Source organism: Lactuca virosa, chromosome 3, assembly GCF_052849685.1.
Source record: "Lactuca virosa cultivar CGN04683 chromosome 3, Lactuca_virosa_CGN04683_v6, whole genome shotgun sequence".
NCBI lineage: Eukaryota > Viridiplantae > Streptophyta > Magnoliopsida > Asterales > Asteraceae > Lactuca > Lactuca virosa.
This window is the reverse complement of record NC_136428.1, coordinates 19,559,073-19,572,366: the sequence shown is the minus strand read 5'-3', so window position 1 is coordinate 19,572,366 and position 13,294 is coordinate 19,559,073. Positions and strand designations below refer to the sequence as shown.

Genomic DNA, 13,294 nt, shown 5'->3' with positions numbered 1-13,294 from the left:
AATCATATTTTTCCTATTCTGTTTTATTTATATGTTGGGAAAATGACTTATATGGGTAACTATGTTTCAAAATCGTTCAAAAAATATCATTTAAGTTTTGTGTGTCCAAAAAACACCATCCAAGTAAATCATTTGTACAAAAAACACCAACGAAGTACATTCTTTGTTCAAATTTGACCTTGTGGTAACCGGCAATTACCGGTAAAAAATAAGTAAAGGAAAAAAACAAGAGGAAATGACTCAAAAGGGTAACTATGTTTCAAAATCGTTCAAAAAACACCATCCAAGTTTGGTATGTTCAAAAAAACACCATCCAAGTAAACTTTTTGTACAAAAAGCACCAACAAACTATATGTTTTGTTCAAATATTACCCACCGGTAACTGGCTATTACATGTTAAATGATGACTTGACTTAACTATTATGACATGGTATAATAATTATTGACAAAACAATAAATGATATATTCCTCCTTTAAAAATAGATTTAGGGTTTCTTCATGAACGAATGACTTCTTCTTCTCCTATTATTGCTCTTCTTCTTCTAAAGTGATGATCACGAACTCAAGTCCAAAACCCTAATTCTTGACTTAAGGCAAAAATGGCTCTTTTACCCCTGCCTCAATGGGCCCCATTTATTATCCGGTCTACAGACACGCACGTCTCTTGTCATTTCCTTGTTATTTTATTGTTTCGTACCATTTCTTTTGCATGTTTCTTGGCATATGGTTATGATACTTGTGTACGATGTATTCAAATTTATATTTGTTCGTAACAAGCCGAGGTGTCTGTAATGCCCGTTCGTAACAAGTTATGGCCATCAGAAGATTGGCGGTTCTTGACCCTAGCCGAGTACGTTGGGCGTACGCTAGGAGTACATCGGGCATAATGGCTCGACATCCGGATCGCAGAGGCTTCAGCATATGTTGGGCGTATGCATGGACTTGTTTAAGTTAGGGCTCAGACCCAGCTGATTGTAGCAGGTCATTTTTTGGGCTTAAGGCCATGTTGGGGGTTCTTGGGCCATATTGGGCCTTAGAGGCCTTGTAGTTGGGCTTAGATGCCTTTTTGGACTTTTTATGGATATGGGTCTTTAGGGGAGGCACTATTGAGGCAGGGGTAAAGGAGCCCTTTTTGCCTTAAGTAAAGAATTAGGGTTTTGGACTTGAGTTCGAGATCATCACTTTAGAAGAAGAAGAAGAGCAATCATAGGAGAAGAAGAAGTCATTCGTTTATGAAAAAACCCTAAATCAATTTTTAAAGGAGGAATAAATCATTTATTGTTTTGTCAATAATTATTATGTCATGTCATAATAGTTAAGCCAAGTTATCATTTAACATGTAAGAGCCAGTTACCGGTGGGTAATATTTGAACAAAACATATAGTTTGTTGGTGTTTTTTGTACAAAAAGTTTACTTGGATGGTGTTTTTTGAACATACCAAACTTGGATGGTGTTTATTGAACGATTTTGAAACATAGTTACCATTTTGAATCATTTTCTATTGTATTTTTTCTTTATTTATTTTTTACCGGTAATTGCCGGTTACCACAAGGTCAAATTTGAATAAAGAACGTATTTCGTTGGTGTTTTTTGTACAAATGTTTTACTTGGATGGTGTTTTTTAAACACATCAAACTTGAATGATATTTTTTGAACGATTTTGAAACATGGTTACCCATATAAGTCATTTTCCCTTATATGTTTTGACATATAAAAAAACAGGAGACATTTTCAATGATCGAATTTCATGGTATTATTGAATGTTAAGAGACCATTACAATTAAGTATCTCTTGCAAAAACTGACTTGTTTTTCGTTCAAGTGTACCTCGTATCGTGTCTATGATTCCTAATTAAAACAAAATATATGCTGTATATACAATTTGTTGTTGATTAAACATTATAATAATTAGATACGAAAGGGTCTGAATTTACGCAAGTTGGAGAAGATAAGGGAAGGGATGGAGTAAACAAAAATGTAACACTAAAATAGAGGTTTCCCTTTATAGCAATTGGATGAAATTGCGGCGCCCTGACATTTTATCCTTTTATGCAATAGTGATTGATTGAAGGCACGTGAGCAACTCGTGAACAAAGTCCCACACCCCGCCATTACTTTTGAATATTGGGAACTGAACCCCCACCCCACACACATCACAATACAATAACTGATCTCCACCTTGTTCCTCCCTCCCTCCCTCCCTCCTTTTTATAACCATCGATCACTCTCGTTTTCACAATCGCTGCCGCCGCCGCCGGAGACTTCACGGTCTTCTTTGACTCTACTGTTTCGTACTAGTTTGACTAATTTTCTCAATATCGTCAAACTCAGTGCGTGTATGATGAATACACCTGTGAGTTATCCTAAGACAGTTTAACAATCATATAAGAGGAAGTGGAAACGTCGATTGTGATCGGAGATAGAAGGAAATATATTATTGAAACATCGAAACACAAAGGAGATAGACCTTGATGCTGGTTTGATTCGGAGAGATTTGATTGATTGGTGATCTGTTTGCTGATAACTGTGTTGTGTTTTCCGATAGTTCCAGTTATAGTTTCATCGGATTCTGGAGAATTTCATCCTCTGTTTGTATTAATCCTGTAATTCCATTCGAGTGAAAAAAATTTGTGATCGTAATTTGAAATCGGAAGAGATGGAAAACAAGCAATTGTTCATGTCTGCGTTGAGCGTGGGAATAGGAGTAGGAGTTGGAATTGGAATGGGGAAGACAGTGAGTAGGTGGACCGGTGGTGGTGATGATTCATCAGGAAACGGACTCACTCCACAAACAATGGAGCGTGAGATGCTTAGTATGATCGTCGATGGCAAAGACAGCAAAATCACCTTCGACCAATTTCCCTATTACCTAAGGTAATTAATTAATTAATTAATCTGTATCACTTTCATTCAATTCAACGGACTTAATTGATATTTCATTAAACAAAATCTGCATTCCAAGTTTCAAACACTACATAATAAAACAAATATTACGTATGATATTTTGTGTGGACAGATCTTAATAGTGATTATTAGTGAGAGCATCCATGAATGAAAACTTTGGAGGTTGATGAGGTTTAGGGTTTTTGGAGATGCAGAACACCTGGTTCTGTTTTGGCCGTCCGTCAAAATAATCATTAATTTTCAAATCGTATGACTCACCATACTTGTGATGAGGTGTCCCTGGTCCCATCTCAATCTATCAACACTCACATCATCACTATGTAGGCGTGTCATCGGTCAATTGATGACATGCCAAAAGTCTACAACACCCGGAGAAAATTGAAGTTTAAGTTTTTGTTCGTGTCTGGTTTAAAAGACGGTTCGGCTAATGTGTTTGATGAAATGGGTTGGCTAGTTTTTCAATTATTTTTATTGGTTGAACTTGTATTGTTTTCTAAAAAAAGTTAATTATAAACAGTTAACGATAGGTTGATTTTTGGTAAGGGTGTCCATGACTCCATGTGGTGTCTATTTAGCAACACCCTGAAATCGACATAATTTAGCATGTGTTTTTAGTGTTTGTCATGTTAAACATGTATCAAGTATGAATTAAATAAACTAATGGTTATTTTATGTTATCTTTATGATAATATTTAACGTGGTTCGATTAATATGACCTACATGAAAGAGTATTTTTATTCACAAACTTAAAACCAATAATACAACATAAGCTATCAGTCGTATTATATAGGCAAGTACAAAACATAACCCTAACTAGAACATGACTCGTCAATTTAATAGTGTTATGCCGTGTTTGTTTTACATTAAACCTTGTCTTTTTTTTTTAAACGGCAAATCTAACCTACTCCTAAACTACACCTTAAATCCACATATATCCACGATGTGACTTGAACCCTCAACCTCAAGGAGGGAGGACAACACCGGATACCGCTGGGCTAGAAGTCAGACAAAACAAGACAAGATTCTCCGATTTGACACCCCATTAAATAATGCAGATTTGACACCCCATTAAATAATGCAGAGTCTACAATTAAAACTAAGGCATTGAATATTCTAAATTTGGTTTATGATGATTATTATTATTTATTTATTTTGTTCTTTTTGCCATTTCAACAGCGAGCAGACAAGGGTTTTACTTACAAGTGCCGCTTTTGTTTATCTGAAGAACATCGATTTTTCCAAGCACACAAGAAACCTTTCTCCAGCAAGTCGAACTATATTGTTATCAGGGCCTGCAGGTTAGTTCAATTTTTAAATAAAGTTGCTTTGTTAATCACACTTGAATATATCTTTAACTGCATTGACTAAAATTTGTCTTTGTGTTGTGGATTTAAAGAGCTTTATCAGCAAATGCTTGCCAAGGCTTTGGCTCATTATTTTGAAGCCAAGTTGTTGTTGCTAGATGTCAATGATTTTTCACTTAAGGTGAGCCTGTTGATTAAAAAACGTCATAATGTTTGAATTTACTAATCTGCCTCTCTTGATCTTGTCAGGTCCAGAGCAAATATGGTGCTTCCTCCAAAGATACTGTAAGCATTATGGACATTTTTTCAATCATATACTTTCCCTATTTTATATTATTATGTTGTTTTATCTACTGATGCATTTTCTACTATATATGTATATAGACCTTCAAAAGATCCACTTCAGAAACAACCTTGGGGCGAATGTCAGACTTATTTGAATCAACCATGTCTATGTTTCAATCCAAACAGGAAATAAAAGGTATTTAGTTTGGGTTGTTACTGTTCACAGTTTACATCTTTAAGAAACTGCCTCCTTTAGAAGGTTGTATACTTTCATGGTGTTTGTGTAATAAACCTATATATAGCTGTTCTCTTTGTTTACATTTGATTCATATAACTGTTGTCTTTTACAGGGACATTACGTAGACAGAGCAGTGTTTCTGATTTTGGATCAAGGTGTGACATACAATCTTGTTGATAAAAAATATAGAAATCTGTTGTGCAAACTTCTTTTCATTTCTCTTTTTATATATAGGGGGACTGAATCTTTCTCAAGTACTCCAAATCTTCGGAGAAACGCATCTTCATCAGCTAATATTGACGAGCTTGCTTCAAAATCTACTCCACCAAATCCAGGTAAATTATTACAATCACATAGACTAATCTCTCAAGCCAACCACCAATTACATCAAATTCCAAAATTTTAATATACACTAAGAAAAAAATCAAATACTATTGGGGCAAACTGAAGCCAACAAATCCCAACAATAATATAACCTTTTTGGCATATCCTTCTTCTCAGCTCCACTTAGGCGCACAAGCAGTTTGTCTTTTGATGAGAAACTTTTTGTACAAACCTTGTACAAGGTATATATATAAAATCTCTTGTCATTTAATTTGTTTCTCTGCCTTCTGCTACAAGTATAACTTTTTTAAAACTTAATTGCAGGTTCTTACTTTCATATCCAAGAACAGTCCTATCGTGTTATACCTTAGAGACATCGAGAAGCTTCTATGCAGATCCCAAAAGTTATACACTTTATTCCAGAAAATGTTAAAAAGAATTTCTGGACCTGTACTGATACTTGGGTCACAAGTTATTGACTCTGAGAAAGATTACAGAGACTTAGACGAGAGGATTACTTCTGTGTTCCCATACAACATTGAAATCAAACCTCCTCACGAAGAAAACCATCTTGTGAGTTGGAAAAGTCAACTTGAAGAAGATATGAAGATGATCCAGTTTCAAGATAACAGAAATCATATCAGTGAAGTTCTTGCTGCCAATGATCTTGACTGTGATGATCTTGCTTCTATTTGTGTGGCTGACACAATTGATCTTAGCAACTACATTGAGGAAATCGTGGTTTCAGCTATCTCATATCATCTCACACATACCAAGAATCCAGAGTATAGAAATGGAAAACTAGTCATTTCTTCTACAAGGTCTGATTTATTTTAAGAGTTAATCACAAAAAATGGGAAGCTCATGTCACAAAATGACCACATTTTCACCGTTTATCACAAAATGACCACTTATTTCGCTAAAAAAATTGCGAAATACCTTTCTTTATCGCAAAAATGTGAATTTTTTTGCTTGTGATGATTTTTTGTAGCGAAATTAAATAAAAATCCCGAAATTGACTATTAGAAGGAATTTATTTCAAATGTAAACAAATTTGGTTAAGGGTTTTGGTTCTCTCATTTGCCTCCCAGGGGTGACGTTTTTCGAATTTACCTAAAAGTTTTTGAATTAAAATTTGCAATTCAAAGATATAGCGAAAAGACATTATATTTTTTGCGAAATGACATCATATTCACAAAAATATATATAATAAAATATGATGTCAGAAAAAGCAATTTTGTGAATTAGGACATCCACAATCCATTGAACTCTATGGAGTTCAATGGATTGCCACATCACTGTCACATTAACATTTCATTTTTTATTCAACTATATTCTTTAACATCCACACTCCATTAAACTCTACAGAGTTTAATGGATTCTTATATTTGGTTTGAAATTTAATTGAAAAAGAAAACATTAAATCTATTGAACCACTCAATGATCATACAACTCTCTCATTCAACTCTTCTCCATGTCATCAATCACACTCCATTAAACTTCTATTCAATCTTAGTCATCATCTATTCAACTCTTATTAAACCCCCATCGTGGATGCTCTAAGGGAACCTTTTTATCGCAACATAGGTGGGGGTGGTTATTTTGTGAAAAATATTGAAAAACTAGGTGATCATTTCATAATATAACCTTCCCATTTTTGTGATGAACTCTTCTTTTTATCCGATTATACCATTAATTATTTGTTTCCTTAAATATGTTGCTGACTTTTATATTTGACACATAAAACAGTTTGTCTCATGGGTTGAGCCTGTTCCAGGAAGGTAAATCTGTTAAGAAGGAGACCTCAACCTCAAAGGTTTGTGATAGTTCTATCTTTAATTAGAAATTCACTATAAAAATCCTTTATTTTGACTCACTTATATATATACAATCATTAATTACAGGATACAGTTGTGAAAGATTCTGTTGTCCCAAAACCAGAAACCAAAGCTGAAAGCACGAGTGGTCCTAATGAAGCAGAAGCTTCTTCAGCTCCTAAGAATGCTGATAATGTCACCCCAACACCTAAAGCTCCCGTAAGTTTTTATAATCTTTCTTAAAGTTTTTTTTTTTTTTAAAAAATCTTTATTTTTTAATTAGATATTGTAATCTTTTTAGGAAGTTCCTGCTGATAACGAATTTGAGAAGCGAATAAGACCAGAAGTGATACCCGCAAGTGAAATCGGGGTTACATTTTCTGACATTGGTGCATTAGATGACATTAAAGATTCACTTCAAGAACTGGTGATGTTACCTTTAAGAAGACCCGATTTGTTCATCGGAGGACTTTTGAAGCCATGCAGAGGGATATTACTATTTGGCCCTCCTGGAACAGGGAAAACCATGCTTGCTAAAGCAATTGCCAACGAGGCTGGAGCAAGTTTCATCAATGTTTCAATGTCCACCATTACTTCAAAATGGTTTGGTGAAGATGAAAAGAATGTTAGAGCTTTGTTTACACTTGCAGCTAAAGTGTCGCCTACTATTATATTTGTTGATGAGGTGGATAGTATGCTTGGTCAAAGGTCAAGAGCTGGAGAACATGAAGCCATGAGGAAGATTAAGAATGAGTTTATGACTCATTGGGATGGGTTGTTGACTAAACCAGGTGAAAGGATTCTTGTTCTTGCTGCTACTAATCGCCCTTTTGACCTTGATGAGGCTATTATCAGACGTTTTGAGCGAAGGTATATATTTTCAAACTTTTTGAATTGAAATAATGAAATTTAGAACTTTTTTTTAAAAATGTTTTTGTGATGGTGAAAATAGGATAATGGTGGGGTTACCATCGGTGGAAAATAGGGAAAAGATATTGAAGACTCTTTTGGGAAAAGAAGAGATTGATGAAGGATTGAACTTTGGTGAACTTGCTACTATGACTGAAGGATATACTGGAAGTGATCTGAAGGTTAGGGGTTGTTTCTTTTTTACTTAATAAGCTTTAATGAGTTAATAAGCACTTAATCTGGGCAACTATACATGACTCTGTCAAAAAAAAAAAAAAAAAAAAAAAACTGTCTTAATGGATTCAGAGACACCAAGCCCTTTACCTATTTGTCTTTCTTTTTTCCTCCCAACTCTTCTCACGACTTATTGTGAAAATTGTTTGTTGAAATTTTAAGGGTAAAATGATCATTTAGTATCATGAGATGGTTTATTCGGCCTAGAAAAGAAACATACGTTATATATATACAACACTTTATCATCATCCATCACTTATTCAATCACTTGACAGATACACAGCCCCTTGGGTTAATCAATGTTTATGATGATATGTCATGATTATAACTAATTTTTGGTGACATTACAGAATCTGTGTACGACTGCAGCTTATCGACCAGTTAGGGAGCTGATACAGCAAGAAAGATTGAAGGATATTGTGAGTATTATAATATGAATAAAACGTAGCTGTGACTTTTATCTTTTTTAATTTATATAATTAAGTTTGTTTGTGCAGGAGAAAAAACTGAGAGCTGAGAGGGGAGAGGGGCCTCAATCTCCAGAAGAAGTTACAAAGGAGAAGGTGATTAGTATTAGGCCACTAAACATGGAGGACTTTAGGGAAGCCAAGAATCAGGTGGGTGTGAAATGACCCTTATATTGATTTGTATCAGGGGATAGTGATTGATTTATTAATTTGTGTTTGTGTTGATAAATGAAATTGTGTACAGGTGGCGGCTAGTTTTGCATCGGAAGGGTCAATAATGGGCGAACTGAAGCAATGGAACGAGCAATATGGTGAGGGGGGTTCAAGGAAAAAGGAGCAATTATCATATTTCCTCTAATAAACTCACTTTCACTTTCACTATCACCTAATTAAAAAAGTATCATGTCACTAATCCCCCTCCATATGAAATATGAACCACCCAATAAAGGATCCATCCATCAATCACTCTACTCATGTACGTTGTAGCCACCCACCATACAAAAACATCAACATCAAGGGGCTCGGTTTGTACCATAACTGTGGGTCTGTTTGAGGGGGCAGGTCACAGGTGGGTGGCTTACAATTATATGAGTGATCCTGTTCCTGTTCCTGTTCCTGGACTTTTGTGTGTTGTGTTGTACCATTTGTTTTGTCTTGTTGTTTCCCACCCATACAGTTAGTTACACAATATTTGTTTGATTTTTATTCTCGAAATAGTGTGTGCGCTTGTGTTGTATGTACGATATTTCCTTTTTCTAGTGGATGTTGCAACCTCATGTAATATTTTACTATTCTTCTCAAATAAAAAATATAACCTTGTTTGTGATTTTACTGGTACCGTTACCAATTAATTGGAATAAAAATGTGGATTTAAACTCTATGATCTAAAACTAAACTTATTTAAACTATGATCTAATACAAGTTTAGTTGTACAACTTGTATATGTAAGACGAGTTTGATCTTGGACACTGTAAAATGTGGAGTCAAGGGCCATAAGGTGGCCTGCTGAGACCCAAAATCTTCACAAAATTTTGTACATGGAATGGAATGAAAAATATGATCACAATGGAACAGATAATTGCCCGATGGTTGTCTCCATAAACCATTTTTCTACTGCAGATTTTGTCACTTTTCGGATGTAGGAGTACATATACTCATATTTCGTTGTATTTGAGGTTGGCTTACAAATTTGGACTCATCAATATACCCTCCAGTAATGTCCCTTTTTTTTGACTAAATTGAAAGTGTCTTTAGCATACAATCACAAGATTAAAATCCTTGTAACCCAGACACATGATCAAAATACTAAGGGAGGAGTGAGTCGTTCCCTCCCAACCCACCGAACCCACAGTCACATCAATTTTTCTTCATCTTTCCGAACCCACAACACAAGGCAATCCTATCTTTTTGAACCCACTCAATTAAAAAAAAATACAAAACAACTAAGATACAAGTTTTAAAACACATGGTACAAGAGAAAATAAGAAAGAAAAAGTAGAAAGAGATGATGAAGTGGGTTAGTGAAACCAATCAACCCACTCGTTGAAGCGGGAGTGGTACCGCCGATAACTCTATTGCTAATTAAGATTTTACATTTGATTGTTTTGTATTTTTTTTTAATTGAGTGGGTTCAAAAAGATAGGATTTCCGTGTGTTGTGGGTTCGGAAAGATGAAGAAAAACAAAAGAGAAAAAGTAATATGGCAGTGGGTTGAGAGGGAATGACTCCCTCCTCCCTAACAACAAGAAGTGAACTCAGACCATCAATTATTAAAAAAAATCCAGTAATTTGAAACCGATCATGTTTTTCCGCTCTGTTCTAACAATTTGCAACTCTCACTTAAGTGATCGAAATCAAGTTGTTAGGTTATTTAACATTTACTTGTTTTATAATGATAGCTAAAAAACACGGATTCCATAATTTGATGGTGACATTTACTGAATCAAAATCAGAATAAATCAATAGACAACTTTAGGCCCCACTAATGTAGTCGACAACATTTAATACACATCATGCAAGAAATGACCACACACCACCAAAATTGTGTTCTCACAAAGACAAACATACTACATCATATATTAGTTTCAAGACAAAGTGCCACATCAACAAAAACTGTAACACCATGTATATATTAAAAAAAAAACACAAAGACATCACCACAACTCTAAAAACACAAGAAATTATATTGGGGAGGAGGGTTTTACGTATCAATCAATCTCTATTACCAACCTCACAAACCCCAAATCATCAAGAAAAACACAATAATCAACCATTTTTAAGATTTAGATATATAAGACACACCTAACCAGTAACAAAGTTGCATATTCTTAAACCTTTTTCTTAGCTTTAAGCTCTTTCATGGATCTTGGGATCTTACACAACACTTTTGCATCGAAAACCGCATACTGTTTCTTGATTTCAATCAATGCTTTCTCTGCATGCGGATCGATCTTATCCTCATATTTATCATACACCACAGGCACCGTGAACAGCAACACAACCACTGCAATATATATATATTTTTTTCAAAATAAATAAATAAATCAGAATTTCATTATTGAAAGTTGTTAATGGACATGGAATAGTTGTTTGGTGTTAGGAAATTACATATGTAAACCAATGTCAAGAAGTTATAGCAGTTGCTGATGATTGACACAAACCACAAACCAGCAATAACCTGATTAAACAACAATGATAATAAGAAAACCAAGACTTTTGTATAAAATTGAAAATTAAAGATTGAAGCAAAAAAAAAAAAAAAAAAAAAAAACTTACAGATAGAAACTTTTTGAGGTCTTTCCCTGAAGCGATATCTCTAATAGCTGCAAAACCTTTGTTTAACTCAATTCTCAGGGTTGACACAATTTCCAAAACGGGTTTCTCCGGAATCACAACTTGTGGGATTTTTGGTGGAGATCTGTATAAAACAACAACTCATGAATGAGTGTATCAAATTGGTGAGACAATTGGTAAAATAAGAACACTTACTTGTTGATGAAGGCTGAGGCATTTGACCATAGGAATAGTATTGCCAATGTAAGAATCAGACTGTGGCAAACAAGAGTCAGCAGATGATATTCCAGCACTTCAAAAAGGAACCAGATGATTGAAACTCCACCAAGGATTCCACCAGATACCTTCTTGTCCTTCCATAGGAGCACATCGGCAGCTTTACAGATAGTAAAAAGTTAGATGATGAACAACAGATAAGACCTCCATTGATTGTTTCAGCAATGGAATCAAGCATGTTTCACATTGGAGGTATTATATTATTGCATACAAGTAGAAACTTTTACTTTTTCAACCCAAGAAGAAACCACCTTTGGCTTTATTGATATTAATTATTAACACTTAAGAAAAGATAATTAGAATGTGAGCAACCTTTATGAAGCAAAAAGGTAACATATTAACTGGAAAAGAGCTTCCTTAACAGCGTGGATTGATGATTAAAGAAAAAGATACACCTTTTGCTTTAACTTTAGACAACCATAGAGGAAATAGTTTTGATTAAGAAACGAAGATTTATTAGAGGTATAACAATATGTAGGTCTAGATCCAGATGCAGAAAAGTGGATCCGATCAAGTTCGTACATGAACTACCTTGTATATCAAGATCAACAGGTCTTGATATTGTAATTGGACGAATACGTATTTCCTTATGGCCGAAGTAAATGATAAAAGAGACGATTCTCACAATAATTAACTCAAACCATTAATTAGAGAACATAGCTGATTATCATCTAGGATTGTGGATCAGTAAATTATGTTACTCGCGTATATAAGACTGATGAATCATTCGACGAATTCTCAAACGATAGCCGAAGTAGTAATTTAGGGAGAAAGGATTATTAAAGAAGTAACTAAAGCAAGTTAGGGTTTAAGAATAATATAAATCCAGTAAAAATAAAGTGCAAGTAATAACGATAACATACGCTTTCCGCCGCCGAAGACATTGTGGACGGGCTTTTCCCTACCGAACATGCGAAAAACCTTCGATTTCATCGCTGAAATCTTGTTGTCGTCGTCTGAATCTGAAGACGAAGAAGAATCATCCTTACCGTGTATCTTGTCCGATATCTTCTCCATCAACGATTCCGCCTTATGATCCTCGTGATCTGACATGTTCGCTCAGTCGATTGAAATCTGAAAAACCCAAATCTTGAACCTAAAATCTTTGGTTTTGAAACAGATTGATGATGAATCGCTCTGGAGTATTCAGTAACGCAAAGAATGTGTGAGACTAGCTGCGTAGGTGGGTCATAAACAGAAGATTGTCTACCGAACCTGATCATGAGCTTGAGGTCTGGGAACTTTCCGAGCCTATTAATTCGGGATTGTCTTTAACCTGATTGGTGATAATGATATCTAGGAGAATAATAAGAAAACACGGGGTATAGACATTTTTAGGGTTTAATTTCAAAATATAGACATAAAAAATTAACCTGATTGGTGATAATGATATCCGAAGAGCTCCGCGGAATCCATTGTAGCTCCGCGGAATAGCAAAATCGTAAATAAATTAGGGTATTAAAAAAAAACTCAAGATCCATTCATCGGAGCTACCTCCGCGGAATGAGTTCATTCATCGGAGGTAGCTCCGCGGATATGGATCTTCAAAAAAAAAATCACCTCCAATGATTCTTTTATTTAAAATATCAATTTTTTCCACCTCACATTCATTCCAAACATTGTCCAGAAAAATTCATACTATCATAATCTTTTCTTGAAAATAATTAGTTTGGGAATGAATATAAACCCCGAATAATCGATGTGAAAAAAAAATCTGAAGGTCCATTCCTCGGAGCTACCTCT

General features: G+C 34.9%; 2 protein-coding genes across 2 annotated transcripts; one reads left to right on the top strand and one right to left on the bottom strand.

Annotated features, from left to right (window-relative positions):
* Positions 1-2,200: 2,200 nt before the first annotated feature.
* Positions 2,201-9,313, top strand: DAA1 (P-loop containing nucleoside triphosphate hydrolases superfamily protein). The gene is made up of 16 exons (XM_079084021.1): positions 2,201-2,874; positions 4,081-4,202; positions 4,301-4,389; positions 4,458-4,493; positions 4,593-4,689; positions 4,844-4,886; positions 4,966-5,066; positions 5,233-5,297; positions 5,380-5,876; positions 6,805-6,871; positions 6,960-7,091; positions 7,174-7,742; positions 7,825-7,963; positions 8,366-8,434; positions 8,513-8,632; positions 8,727-9,313. Exons 1-16 carry the CDS (start codon positions 2,657-2,659, stop codon positions 8,838-8,840), a joined length of 2,478 nt encoding a protein of 825 aa, XP_078940147.1. The 5' UTR covers positions 2,201-2,656; the 3' UTR covers positions 8,841-9,313.
* Positions 9,314-10,584: 1,271 nt separating this feature from the next.
* On the bottom strand, positions 10,585-12,772 carry LOC145165304 (reticulon-like protein B2). Its single transcript, XM_079084020.1, has 5 exons — positions 12,415-12,772; positions 11,471-11,651; positions 11,258-11,399; positions 11,090-11,159; positions 10,585-10,985 (listed from the first exon to the last, which is right to left on the bottom strand). The coding sequence occupies exons 1-5, from the start codon at positions 12,602-12,604 to the stop codon at positions 10,810-10,812; spliced, it is 759 nt and encodes a 252-aa protein (XP_078940146.1). The 5' UTR covers positions 12,605-12,772; the 3' UTR covers positions 10,585-10,809.
* Positions 12,773-13,294: the final 522 nt, after the last annotated feature.

Excerpts from the sequence above, each read along its gene's own strand:
- DAA1 (XM_079084021.1), top strand. The coding sequence starts at position 2,657 with ATGGAAAACAAGCAATTGTTCATGTCTGCGTTGAGCGTGGGAATAGGA. Across the intron at positions 4,203-4,300 it reads ATTGTTATCAGGGCCTGCAG|AGCTTTATCAGCAAATGCTT; the intron begins GTTAGTTCAATT and ends GTGGATTTAAAG. Across the intron at positions 5,877-6,804 it reads CTAGTCATTTCTTCTACAAG|TTTGTCTCATGGGTTGAGCC; the intron begins GTCTGATTTATT and ends CACATAAAACAG.
- LOC145165304 (XM_079084020.1), bottom strand. The coding sequence starts at position 12,604 with ATGTCAGATCACGAGGATCATAAGGCGGAATCGTTGATGGAGAAGATA. Across the intron at positions 11,652-12,414 it reads TGTCTTCGGCGGCGGAAAGC|CTGCCGATGTGCTCCTATGG; the intron begins GTATGTTATCGT and ends CTATCTGTAAAG. Across the intron at positions 10,986-11,089 it reads CTTGACATTGGTTTACATAT|TGGTTGTGTTGCTGTTCACG; the intron begins GTAATTTCCTAA and ends TATATATTGCAG.